The sequence below is a fragment of the Sturnira hondurensis genome, unplaced genomic scaffold (assembly GCF_014824575.4).
Source record: "Sturnira hondurensis isolate 20B ecotype Veracruz unplaced genomic scaffold, ASM1482457v3 Scaffold0009314, whole genome shotgun sequence".
In the NCBI taxonomy this organism is placed as follows: Eukaryota; Metazoa; Chordata; class Mammalia; order Chiroptera; family Phyllostomidae; genus Sturnira; species Sturnira hondurensis.
Genome location: NW_028081945.1, coordinates 854729 through 869141, shown reverse-complemented (window position 1 = coordinate 869141; position 14413 = coordinate 854729). Strand labels below are relative to the sequence as shown.

Genomic DNA, 14413 nt, shown 5'->3' with positions numbered 1-14413 from the left:
GAAGACAAATCATATTCAAGCATCTTTTTTGTACGAACTGTATGAAACTAGAAATCAACTACAAGAAGAAAGCTAGGCAAATCACAAATATGTGGAATTTAAACAACATGCTACTGAATAACTACTGGGTCCAGGAAGAAGTAAAAGAAGAAATCAAAAGATACACAGACATAAATAAAAATGAAAATGTGACATTCCAAAAATCTTTGAGGTGCAGCGCCGAGAAGGAAGTTCACAGCAATGTGAGTCTGTCTCAAGAAACAAGAAAAATCTCAAACAATCCAACATTATACCTTAAGAAAGTAGAAAAATGAGAACAAATGAGCCCAAAGTCAGTAGAAAGAAGGCAATAAAAATCAGAGGGGAAATAAATGAAATAAAAAACTAAAAGACAATAGAAAATACCAATGAAATGAAGAGCTTTCTCTTTGAAAAGATAAACAAAATTGACCAATCTTTACTTAGACTCACAAATGAAAAAAGAGAGAAAAATAAAGTCAGAAATGAAAGTGGAGAAATTACAATGGATACCACAGAAGTACAAAGGATCATACAAGAATACTATGAAAGGCCACATGCCACCAATCTACAAGAAATGGACAAATTCTTAGAATCATGCAACTTTTCTAGACCGAATCGTGAACAAATAGAAAACCTCAAAAGACCAATTCTAGTAAGGAAACTGAAACAGCAATAAAAAACCTCCCCCCAAAATAAAAGTCCAGGACCAGAAGGCTTCCCTGGTGAGTTCCACCAAACATTCAAAGAAAATTTAGTATCTATCCTTCTCAAACTCTTACAAAAAAATGAAGAGAAAGAAATGCTTCCTGACTCATTTTACAAGGCCAACATCACCCTGACACCAGAGCCAAGCAAGGATAACACACAAAAAAGAAAACTATTGGCCAGTATCTCTGATAAATATACAGACGCAAAAATCCTTAACAAAATACTAGCAAATCAAATACAAGAATATATTAAAAGCTTCATAGGCTGTGATCAAGTGAAATTTATTCTCTAGACACAAGGATGGTTTGACATTCTCAAATCAATAAACGTGATACACCAAGTTAACAAAATGAAGGGTAAAAATCAAATGATCAACTAAAATGTAGAAAAAGCACTTGACAAGATGAAGTATCCATTTATGATAAACATTCTCAATAAATGGGTAGAAGAAATTACCTCAACATAACAAAGGCTGTATGTGATAAGCCCACAGCCATCATCACACTCAACAGTGAAAAACTGAAAGCTTTGCCTCCAAGGTCAGGAATAGGACAAGGATCACTCTTGCCACTTTTGTTCAATGTAGTACTGGAAGACACGGCCAGGGCAATTAGGCAAATTGGAAATGAAGAAGTAAAACTGTCACTACTTTCAAATGACATTTTATATATTGAAAATCCTAAAGACTACACCCACAACTATGAGAAACAATAAACAAATATAGTAATGTTACAGAATACAAACTCAACATAGAAAAATCTGTTGTTTCTAGATACTAAAAACAAACTATCAGGAAAAAAATGAAAAAAAAAATCAATTCCATTTACAATGGCAACAAAAATAACAAAATACCTAACAACAAACTTAACAAAGCAGGTGAAAGACCTGTATATTGAAAACTACCAGACACTGTTGAAAAAAAACTGACAATACAAAGAAATGGAAAGATATTTCATGTTCATGGATTGGAAGAATTAACATTGTAAAAATATCCATATTACATAAAGCAATCTAAATATTCAGTGTAATCCTCATCAAAATCCCAATGGCATTTTTCTCAGAAACAGAACAAAAATCCTAAAATTTGTGAGGAACCCCTAAAAAACATAAATAGTAAAAGTAACACCGAGAAAAAAAGAACAAAACCAGAGACGTCACACTGCCCAATTTCACACTCTACCGCAAAGCTACAGTATCCAAAGCAGGGAGCACAAAAACAGACACGCAGACCGATGGGACAGAACGGAGAGCCCAGAAACAAATCCACACTTTAGAGACAACTGATTTATGACAAAGGAGCCGAGAACACACAATGGAGAAAGTAAAGTCTTCCGTAAATGGTGCTGAGAAAACTAGATATATGTAGGGGAATAAAACTAGACCACTATCTTATTCCATACTAAAAAGTGAAGTCAAAATGAATTAAATACTAAAATGTAATACCTAAGCCATTTAAAATATATAGAAGAAAATATAGGCATTAGCATCTGGACAATGCTCAGTGGTTATTTTTGTGAATTTGATTCCAAGGGCGTGGGAAACAAAACCAAAAATAAACAAATGGGACTACGTTCCTTTGTACAGCAAAATAATCCATCAACAAAACAAAAAGGTAACTCACCAAATGGGAGTAGATGTTTGCAAAAAATATTTTGATATGGGATTAATATCCAAAATAAATAATCATGCAACACACACACACACACACACACACAAACCCGATTAACAAATGGGCAGAGGGTCTGAATAGACACCTTTCTGAAGTAGACATACAGATGGCAACAGGTACATGAAAAGATGTTCACCTTCACTAATTAGGGAAATGAAAATGAAAACCACAATGAGATGTCACTTCACACCTGTTAGAATGGCTATTATCAAAAACACAAGAAATAACAAGCGTTGGAAAGGATGTGGAGAAAAGGAAACCCTCATGCATTGTTGGTGGGAATGTAAATTAGTGCAGCTAGCCCTGGCTGGTGTGGTTCAGTTGGTTGGGTGTCATCCTGTGAACCAAAAGTTCGATTCCTAGTCAGGGCACATGCCTGGGTTGTGGTCAAGGTCTCTGGTTGGGGTGTGAGCAAGAGGCAACCAATAAATGTTTCTCTCTCACACTGTTTCCCACAATAAATAAATAAATAAATAAATTTTAAAACTGTGTGCAGCTATTATGGAAAAATGTATGCAGGTTCCTCAAAAATTAAGAACAGAACTACCATGTGATCCAGCAATTCCTTTTTTGGGTATTTATCTGAAGAATAATAAAACACTAACTTGGAAAGATATATGTACCCCATGTTCATTGCAGTATTATTTACAGTAGTTAAGACATGAAAATAACCTAAGTGTCCACAATGACAAATGACTGGATAAAGAAGATGTGGTACACATATATAATGGAGAACTACTTGGCCACAAGAAAAGAGGAAATACTGCTACTTACAACAACATGCATACATCTTAAGGGTATTATGCTAAATGAAATAAGTCAGACAAAAAAGATCGAACTGTGTGGTTTCGCTCATTTTATCTTTAAATTATGTCATTTACTCATTTAGGTAGTTTTCCTCATCCTTTTTGACCATCCATGAAATTAATCCTTGGGAACATATAGCTAAACAGAAGACCATATTGCTGATTTTTTTCCTAAAGGACGAGTATAACTTAAGTAACTTTGTACATAAATTAAACATACCTTTCTTTTAAGATTCCTGAGAATCCTTGATGAGAGCTTACAAACTTGGTGATGCCGACATCAAGTTCAGTGAGTCCATGCTTCATCATATCTGCAAAACTCTCAGCCTCCTCCTCCACATCACCCTCTTCCAAAAAGCCATCTTCCTCCTCCTCTTCCTCTTCTTCCAACTGGGCATCAGAACTGTTTATACTCTTTCCAGCACTTACAGCTTCAGGTCGCCCAGGTGCATGTTCACAGCTGGGGGTAGAGTTATTTTCTAGCCCATCCTGACTTTTGGTCAGACAGCTTTCTGAGACCTTCTGTCTTTTTGCCTCCTCAGCTGGGGCCAGACTGCCATTATCTTCAATAGCATGAGATCCACGTTTCAGTGACACACCAGTCATTTCTGTCATCTCCATTTTTAAGACTCCAAGAACACATTTAAGAAAGCCTTTTAGGAAGACAGAAGAGGGAAGTAACAATCACTTCTATAAACAAGTGTTTACAAGGGTTTCAGCAAACCAAAACACAAGTTAACATTGTTCCTAGGGTGCTAAAAATCATTTATTAAAATAACTCTTCTGAGTGTTTACCTTTGATGGCATAGAAAAATGGCAGAATGCTTCTGCAAAAATTTGGCAACATGCATCAAAAGCCTTAAAAATATGTATGCCCTTTGCCCCAGAAATACTACTCTCAGGAAGTATCTTAAGAAAATTAAGAAAGTGGTTAAAGTTTTACCAGTAAGGATACTCATCTCAGTGCTTTTATATTAGCAAAAACCCAGGAACAATAATGCCTTAGATACATGGACTAAACAATATGCAGACGCCATGTAAAAAACATGCAGGAACTGGGAAAGGTGGTACTTCCAGACGAGGGCATAAGTGGCTGGGGACAGCAGGGAGACCTGCAGAACACCACAGTTGTATTGCCTGTATCACCTGTATTTTGTTGCATGTTGCTATTTTCCTTTTGAAAAACTGATTAAGAATAGTGTGTAAATACATCTACTAACATGAAATTATTCCATGCCATATTTTTTTTTTAAAGGCAAGGGGAATACGGAGTTGATTAATGGGTCCCGAGTTGCAGTTCAAGGTGAGAAAAGAGCTCTGCAGACTGGCTTCACAAGAACGTGAGTGGACCTGACGCTATGGAACTGTGCACTTAAAAATGGCTGAGATGATGTTATATCAGGTTTGATGTTATAACATACAAAACACCAAGGTTGTATGTTATGTGATGTGTATTTTGCCACAATTAAAAAAACAGATTATCATTTAACTGGCTTCTACGCAATGTACTGAGACAAAAATCTAAGAAGGTACTCATACTTCTGAGTACAGAGCAGCACTAGAGAGGGGTTAGCTGTGGCAAAGAAAGCCAATACATTTATCTGAGACCACAAGTGCCTAATTTGATCTTTTTTGATGCTGTTGATAAAATAAGAATACAGGTTTTTCCTGTATTAATTATATAGGGAGATGCTAAAATGAACATACTAACAAACTTAGTAAACATTAATAAATAATGTAAATGAGCAGAAATCAATAATCTAGTTCCCCAAGGCCTGGTTAGACAGAAATTCACCTATAAAAGTATCTACAGCATAATAATAATGATGTTGAACTAAATTTTAAGAACCCATACTTAACCTTGTATTTTAAAAATTGTGTCAAAAATCAAGAATGGAAAGAAAAGTAGAGAAAAAGACAAATACTACATGCTAAAAGTAAAAGAAAAAAAGGATCATAATGGCTACAAAAAAAAACAGAAGAAAAGATACAGAAAAATGTTAGTAAATTGAATTACTTTTGAAAGACAAAAAACTAAAGAAAGAAAATGGAGGAAACCAAGAAACTGGAACAGAAGTAGACCACAACCAGATATACAAAATTATCTCTAATTTAAATAAGAAAGCATTTATTCTTTATTTATTCTAAGCAAGTAAAAAGAATGCTGGTTTAATAAAATGTTAGTGCTGTTTCATTCTCACGTTATATCCACAAAGCGGCCCTCACAGAGCTTGCACACCAGCAAGGGAGACAGAAGACGTCCAGGGTTTGCTTGGTCTGGGACCATGGAAAACACACACACACACACACACACACACACACACACACACGCTCAGATGATGCTGGAGGCAATAGCATCAGAGAAGACAGACTTTCTAATGAAGTCAAGAAATGAGCACCTGAGCAAAATTCTTAGGAATGAGTAAGGCTGTAGAAAAGGAGGAGACTGTTAGGGGAAGAGGGCACTGTTTATGCCAAGGTATGGAGGAATGGGGGGCATGGAGCTCTGGAAGAACCCCAAGGAGCTCAAAACACATCGTGGAAGGTACCAAACATAAGGAGAGTTTGGAGTTAAAGCAAGAGAGAGGGTGGAAGCCACACCAGGCTGAGTGGAGGGAAGGACATTCTGAAAATCAAACAACCACTAGATTCGTGAGTTAGAAAGATTTTGTGGTACCCTTTGAGGAAAAATTGGGGTCAGGCTAGAAGACTATGTAATAGGGTTGAGCTGTAATTGAGGCAATAAATCAGTACAACCTGATCTAAGGCAGAGAAAGGAGGGTGGATTCAGGGACAATCAGGAGGTGCTAAGAAGAGGACTAGGTGACAAACATGGACAGAAAGAACAAATACCCCAGGATGCCCTGGGTTTTCTGCCTTGGGAACATGAAAGGACATGGGGACCTCAGGAAGAGAAGCAGGTAGTGGAAGACGACAAGCCCACTTACAGTCCTGTGGTGTTACAGGTATGCAGGGCACATCCAAGAAATGTCCTGTAGTCAGTCACTACATTGTGTCACATGGACTCTTACCCAAAAGCCTCCGTAGCCCCCATAATGATACAAAGTCTTCGGTTGGCATGACAAGATCTAACAGGAGATCCTGATGCCCTTCCAGCAGACTGAACTCTCAGAGGAGAGGAAAGCACAGGCAGTAACAGCCACATCTGCACTTGGCTCACGGACTTTATACTCAGCTGGATGTCTTCCTCCTTCCTGGTGTGCAGAGGATTACTCATCAGGCTCCTTCTCAATAACCCAATCAATAGCTATAAGCGTTGGTGGAAACACCAATTACTTCCTCTGCAGAGAGCTGCTCCATCCTCCTGCTCCGGTACTGTCCATCAACCAATGCCACATTCCACTACCCTCCACACGCCTCCATCAGGCCTAGCCCCAAAAGGTTTCCATTTCCTGTCTGACTGCTTGCACACTCTCTCCAATGAAAGGTTCTCTATACCCATCTCAGATCATCCTGGTCTCTCACCTGTCCTTTAAGATTCATCTGAAGACCACAAGCCCTGACTCTTGTATCTGCCTGTGCATTAACTCCATGTCTTCCCCTTTTACCTCTCTTCATCTACATTACCCACGCAGGTGCCTGAGTACTGTGTTTCTCCCTCACCCATTTTCTAGCTGTATAACTGGTCCAAGTAAATTGGTAACTTCTCCAAGACACTGTTCTTTGGGTGTAAAATGGGAATGACAGGTCCTTCGAAGAACTGTCATGAAGATTAAATAAGATGATAAACATGGAGTGGCTAGAAGAATAGGAACTCAATAAATGCTAGTCCCCTTTCCTCCCTCAAGAAGTCTGCACATTTCTTTGAAGTATTATTTCTTTCGTACATGACAGAGAATCCAGCACAGTGTAACAAGCATCAATAGATATTTTGCAGAATTCCTGAAATAGGTGTCGAAATGGTTCCCCATTTACAGAGATCAAGGCACATTAAATACCAAATCCTTAATGAAATAGTAGCCCTGGGCAATAACCATCCATGTCCACTAACATCACAAAAGAAAAACAGCCAGACTCTGTGTACCCCTGAAAACACTTGCTATTGTTTATGAAATCTCTTTACTGACTAACACAGTGCAGTGGGTGTGCAGTGCAGTGTACAGCTGATGCTGAATCGTATACTCAAAACCTGTATGGTTTTGTGGACTGATGTCACCCCAATAAATTCAATTTTTAAAAAAGAAACTATGTTTAACTATGTTTAACTACTAGTTTAGATGGCACACAGAGACAGAAGATGTTAAATGCTACCACAGGAAGCAATCAGCAAAACCCTGAATGTGGGAAATTACAAGGACAAAGCCACAGTTCCTTCAGCTAATAAAAAGCAAAGGGGAAAAAAGAAGGGGAACCCACAGATACATCTACAAAGAAATGTAATGATGGGTCCTTCTCTGGATCCTGAGTTAAGTAAACCGACTGTTTAAAAAAGCATTTATGAGACAACCAGGAACCTGTAACAAGGGGGATGCCTGACGGCAGTAGCATATTATCGACTTTTTAAGGTGAAACAACATTACTGTGGCTATATTTAAAAACAGAATCCTTAGTTTAGAGATACAAACAGTTATTTATAGTTGAAAAGATATGAAGTTTGTAATTTGCTTCAGAATAATTTACCTGTGGTGAATGGAAGCAGAACGGCTACAGATTTGAAACAAGATTGGCCATGAGTGAGTAACTGTTCAAACTGAGTGATGGGAACATAGGGAGATCATTACATCAATCCCTATATATTTTTTATAATAAAAAATAAAAGTGCCAAGTATAAAAAGATGTACAAACTATTCTACTCTGATCAAACCAATTTTTTCGGTCTACTGTTCCCTCTCCCCCATCACCTGCTCTTCAAACGTATTGAGATGTCCAGTCCCAAGACGCCTCCTCTTTCACCTCTGCTTCCTTGTTCAAATGCCCAAATCTCAGTAACTCAACACTCCTGCTCACTAGCCCTGCTCCATGACCCTTGCCAAACTTCATCCAAGTACCCATCTGACTGTCTGTGTCTGTACTCCTAGCTGCTGCTGGAGGAAATCTCACCAGGTCAGGGGAGTTCCTAGCTTATGACAGTCCTCCATGCTGCCCGGCCCTCTCTAGTCAGCAAGCTCCACTTCCAATCCTGCTTGCTATTTACAAAGAAAATAGGGATGTTCTGACAGACACACCTCCCTCTAGAATATTCATAATGAGGCAGGATAATAAGAAGCTAGAATTCATTGACAAGCAGAATGGGGAAACTAAGAAAGACAATTAAACAGCTGAGCAACTTATACCTTATAAGTTGCAAAGTCTTACCTTTTAACCAAGGGCACTTAGGAACAAATGGTTCACACATTCCAGACCATGCAGGGGGAAGATCCACCTTGGTACTGGACCCTCTTCACATTCTTTGAAGGTGAAACAGGCCAGAGAATGACTCCGACCGCTCTATACTCATTTTGATGAATCAGCATATCAAAGGACACATCTAAAAAGCTGAATATTCTTTTGAGTTCTTCCCCTGAGACTTCCCTCTAAAATTCCAGCCTTTAGAAAACAGATAAAAACCCTTAAGACAAAGGACCCAGTGTGCTCACAATCTCTGGAGAATGCTCATGCCTTCCCCCACCCTTTTTTCTTTAGAGGTGTATCTTAGCTTTTTCTCCTACACCCTAAAACTCTCAACGAGGAGAGCAGCAGCAGTGGCAGCTCATCCCAGGCCGAGCCCCTGAAAATGTCTCCAGGGGCCCTCCTTCTGCCTCTGTAACTTGTTTCCTGAGCCCATAAAGCCTTGCTGGCTCACTTCTTCTGCCTCTGTGAGGAATGACTTCTAAAAAGTCAAGGTGGCCTCCCCTAGGCTCACTCCTTCTCTCCTTCCCAAGTTATGACCTTGCTTCTTCCCTCTTACACCCTTCCTGTGTTTCACTGTGTCCCCAGTTTTAATAAATGCACTCTCAGAAACACCTGGACTCATGTTCTGAAATCTCTCCTGCATGAGTCAAACCCACCCCCCAACATTCCAGATGGTACCAGGGAAGACCAGCCTCAATCCTGGTCCCTTTCTGGTGACAAGACCACTTATGACCATTCCCCTTACTGTGGCAAACTTCTTAACGGAATTCCACACTTACTTTAACACACACTCATTCCTCACCATGCACCTCTGTGCCAGGCATTACTCCTGGTACTGTGACAAGACACAACAGTGAATGGAGTAAGTGCCCCACCAGCACTTACTTTCTTGACCAAATCACAGCCATTCAAGCCTGGTCCTACCTGACATCTTTTCCCAACACAGCAATGTTCTCTGCTTGAAAATCTCCCCCTCCTTGCCTCTGGAGAAGCTCTTTCCCCCTCTTTCTCTGCCTGCTGCTTAAATTTGGGCTTCTCCAGGTTCCTTCTCCAATCTTGTTCCCTTCTCACTCCCAAGTGTTGCAGCTAAGACCCTGTCATCTCCAACTCCCGTTTATTTGGGGTCCAAGGCAATCACAAAACAGCTAAACAATGATAAACTGTATGCCATGAATGTGTTCAAACCTCACTTTAACCCTGTGACAGTGTTCATTATCATTCCCATTTTAGCACTAAAATACTGAGGCCCAGAGATGAATAATAATCTTGGTTCCGTTTACAGAGCTAATAATCAAATGCTCAAACTCAACGTGCCATAAATTGATCTCACCATTTCCCATCACAAACACACTTCTGTTAAATTGCACCTCTTACCTCAGTGAATGTTACCACCAACAAACTACCAGTCACCTGTGTCAGAATATGGGCACCATCCCAACTTCTCATGCTCCCCTACGCCTGTATCAGTGATTCCATGAATGAAATTCTAGAAGATTTTGGACAGCACTGTTATACCTAACATTCCTGGAATGAGAATAGTAATAGACCATGGATCTGAAGTATCAGCCACTTGTTTCAACTCTTACTTGAGAAAGAGAAATTTGTGAGGTATAATGCGGAGACTGATGTACAAGTAGGTTCTGCCATTATTATGCCACTTAACCTCTGTAAGTTTCAGTTTATTTCTCTGTAAAGCTGAAAAATGATGACCTGTTTAAAGGTCTGTAAGAACTTCCTTCTTAACTGTGGCCATTAGTATTTATTATGGATGGCTCGCACAGTATTACATTTCTGAGTCTGCAGTAAAAACAAAGCTTCTTAAGCTTCTTTTGTTCTCTGGGCTAATGATTAAACATGGATTTCTCCTTAAAATACCACTTAATTTTAAGAGACCCTCAAAGTACTGCCAACGGCACCAAATAAATATGCCTTTGGTACTTTTTGGCAGTCTTTTTCTTGATTCTTGTGGACCCTTGTGTTATCTTTTTCTCACTATGTAATTGTAAAGACAAGATCATTAACTAATCTCACTTCTGTTTTCAAGTGAAATACTTTTCATTTGTTTGGGATGATGGCCCTGTCACAGACATTTATTATTAGAGTACAGACAACGCCAATGATTACAAATAATTTATGTTTTGCTACGTTCCGTCTGTGGGCCTAGAAGCTGAGAATATACTTATCAGAACAGCTTTGCAAACTTCTACACTAGAAGGGGCAGGACTCAAATTAGTACTGTTTTCATAAGCAGCAACTATATTAAAGGAAAGACTGAACTGGAATATAACTTTTAAATAAGAGGGTGGGAGGGAACTGGCAAACATAAAAGAAGCTGAGAAATTTCAATCAGGCCCTGGACAGTTGTGGCTCAGTGGGTTGGACATCATCCTACAAATCAAACAGTTGCCGGTTCAATTCCCAGTCAGGGCACATGCCTGGGATTAGGGCCAGGTCTTCAGTTGGGAGCGTGGGAGAAATAACTGATCAATGTTTCTCTCGCATATCAATGCTTCTCTTTCCCTTTCTTTCTCCCTCCCTAAGTCTCTCTCTAAAAATAAATAAAATCTTAAAAAAAAATTAAATCAGAAAGATAAAACTCTAATTGCCCCAATGTGATTTCCCTATGGAAAATCCAAATATACATGTTCAAGCATTCTACTCAAAGCTAGAAAAAGCAACCGACTTTAAAAAAGGGGGGGAGGTTGCTTATGAGGTTTTTAATGGTATTTTTTAAGCTTTGAAAAATATCACACTGCAAAAAAAGGAAAAAAAGCAGTTTATTAAAAAAAGAAATATCACACTGCAAATATACTGCTATGATAGTAATGACACTATCTCATATGTCAAGTAAAATCTCCATAGATCAGAAGCTTGATTCTATGACTGGGAAGAGAATGAAATTTATTTATTTATTTATTTATTACATTTCAGATGATTTTAATAATGCAGCTTCAGTACCTACCAGATGGAAAGAACTATACTTGGCTCTTTGCATTATTTTACTCAATCCATGCAACAGTCCTCCAACACAGAGATTCATATCCCTATTTCCTCCATGGGGAAGCTGAGTCAGACCCCCCGAGTTACCCCCCCATTTATTTATTTATTTATTTTTATTGAACTCTTGTTCAAGTACAGTTTTCTTTCTTGTATTCCCAGCCCTGCCCCCCACCCAGTGCTCCCCACCTGAGAATGAAATTTATTGATACTAAGCCATGAACTTGAAGTCCTACACAATTCTTTGTGTAGGGAAATACTAAAATAATGGTTTTTGTTTCCTTTACACTCCAAATGAGCCAAATGAGATTAGGAATATTAAAATTTTAACAGTATTGTTAAAAAAGATTTTATTTCTTTATATTTAGAGAAGGAAAGGGAGGGAGATAGAGAGGAAGAGAAACATCAATATGTGGTTGCCTTGTATATATGCTCCCCACTGGGGACCTGGCCTGAAACCCAGGCATGTGCCCTGACTGGGAATTGAACTGGTGACCCTTTGGTTCCCAGGCTGGCACTCAATCCACTGAGCCACACCAGCCAGGGCTAACAGTATTTTCAAATCTTTCTCATTAAGATATCAGATTCACCAATAAACTTCTGCTACACCCATGACAAAGTTAAACATTTTCAGAATTTTAATACAACACTGACAGTCCCTTAATATTATTTCCTGCAAAATGAACATCTAAAAAGGGGCCATATTAGTCTTAATCTATCTATATTTCAAAACCCTCCATCATTTCCATTTTTAAATACTCCTATCCTGCATTGTCTGCAAACTGTTGGTAATCCCTCTAGCACTCACCATCAAAAGCACTTTCTTCAGGGCAGAGCACACTCACTACGCTTGAATATGCAAAACCATTAAGTTCACTTCATTTATTCATTGCACAAATATTTGTTGAGTACCTCTTGTGTGTCTGGCACTGTTTTAGGCACAGAAGATAAAAGAAAAAATCCCCACCCTCACTGACCTTAAATTTATGTAAGGATATATGGGAGAACAAATTTTTAAAAAATGCAAGCATAATAGCTACAAATAAAGCTGAGAAAGGGGAATTAAGAGAAAGAGGGATGCTCTTTAGTGAAGCCTCTCCAAAGAGGTGCTTTTGAAGTGATGATTGAAAGAAGTACTAGACATGAAAAGATGTGTGCGAGATGAGTGCCAGGCACTGGAAACAGTGTGTGTAGTGTAAAGGACTAGAGGTTGGAGCAAACTTAGTCAACAGTAAGACCAGCTGGATTGTAACTTCTCTCCTACTTGGGGTCAAAAGCTATGTTTTATTAATACTTGTATGGGCTCAGCTTCTATCAAAAATATGTTCAAAAGGGTTTATTAAATAATAAATACTGAGTACTGGCTACTTGACTAATGACTGAACAAAATCACTGCCTATTCGTCCCCTCTTCGGTATGAGTGTACTGTTGGCTATTTCATAGATCCCTCCACTGTCAAGGCATGCGCAAGCCAATAGGGCATGTCTGTCTCACAGACTGGAGACCCGAAATAAAAGTCCTTAGTAATTCTATACATATTTTAGGAATGGGAAAAAAGGTAGTCTAACAACGGCACCAAATATTTGAAAAACTAAACTCCAAACCCTACTTCTTGGCAGGCAATGAGGATGTACTTTTAACCTCTCAGTACAAGGCTGGCGGTAAGGACTCAGTACGGATTTCAACATGCACAGAAAAGCACGTCCTCCATCCACTCATTAAACACTGCTCCAGCAGAGGTCTAGAAAAACACTCCTGGTTCCCAAGCTGTTTGCTCCTACTCTGGGTAAAAGCAACAGAACAAGAAGTCAACTACCACACAGAAGTTCTGGCATAAGTAGTGATGAGTGAGGAGTACCAGGAGGAAGCTCGTGGGCTGGGCCCTGTGGCAGCCTGGCCCAGCGATGTACGGGAGCTGTGAAAGGTTTCGGGATAAAGGCTAGTTTTCTCTTCAGGGAAGGAGAAGAGTTTAGGGAGAGTCTGGGGCAAAGCAAGGAGTGGGAAAGGGATCCTCTGCCGGACAGCGCCGCTGGTGGGAAGGAGGGCGCAGCATTCCCTGAGGACCTGCCCTGGTAGTGGGGGGCGGGGCTGGCACCACCGCAGCTCAGGTCCCGCCAGGCTCCAGCCGCGCTCCCGTGGGTGCGATCCGTAATGGAGGTTCTGCGGGCGCGCCGTGGCCTCCGCCCACGGCTGGAACACCTTTCTAGTACACACTACCCCTCCGGGCGGGACTGGGGTGTCTGGGAACTGGGTCGGGCCGGGCCGAGGGCTGGTGGCGGAGCCCGGGAGGCTGCGCGGAGGCCGCGCACTTACCGGGGGCCCAGGAGCGCGAGCACGGCGCGGGCCGAGAGGCGAGGGGTTGAGTGCACTGCTCCGGGCGTAGGAGGGTGGCAGCGGCCAGGGTCACTCGGAAGAGCCTGCTGCAAGGGCGGCCTAACATAGGCAACGACGTCCGCGCCTGGAGCCCCCAGCGATCCAGTGGACTCGCCTGCAACCGGGCTCGCACACGTGCAGCGCAGAGACGCGCCGTTGCGGGCCGGCCCCTCCCCCGGGGCGGAGCCCGCCCTCAGCGGCCAGTCCCACCCACTTCCCGGGGCGGAGCGCCTAAAGTAGCCAGTCCGCAGGCATTGGGTCTCACCCCTTGGCCTTCCTGGCTGCGAGATGGGGAACTTCCAGTGCCGCTTTCACTCGGGGAGCTTCCCTGGCGGTGGCACTGGGGCTTTGGCGAGGGCAAAAAAGAGATTTTACAGGCGCCAAAGAGTCCTTTACGTGACTTCTAAAGCAGTGATTGCCTTAGAAATTTTAGTTGCATTCTAATAAAGCTTTCTTCCGCAGCTGGTACTGTCTTCCCTGCTCCACC

At 40.8% G+C, this 14413-nt stretch overlaps 1 protein-coding gene across 2 annotated transcripts in view; it reads right to left on the bottom strand.

Annotated features, from left to right (window-relative positions):
- The window catches only part of PUS7 (pseudouridine synthase 7), a 62095-nt gene extending 48008 nt beyond the window's left edge, over positions 1–14087 (bottom strand). For both annotated transcript variants that reach the window (XM_037057061.1, XM_037057062.1), the window contains exons 1-2: positions 13867–14087; positions 3425–3857 (exon numbers count right to left, since the gene is read on the bottom strand). In XM_037057061.1, coding sequence (XP_036912956.1) covers positions 3425–3857; positions 13867–13993 — 560 coding nt within the window. In that variant the 5' untranslated portion in view covers positions 13994–14087. The remainder of the gene's footprint in view (positions 1–3424; positions 3858–13866) is intronic.
- Positions 14088–14413: the final 326 nt, after the last annotated feature.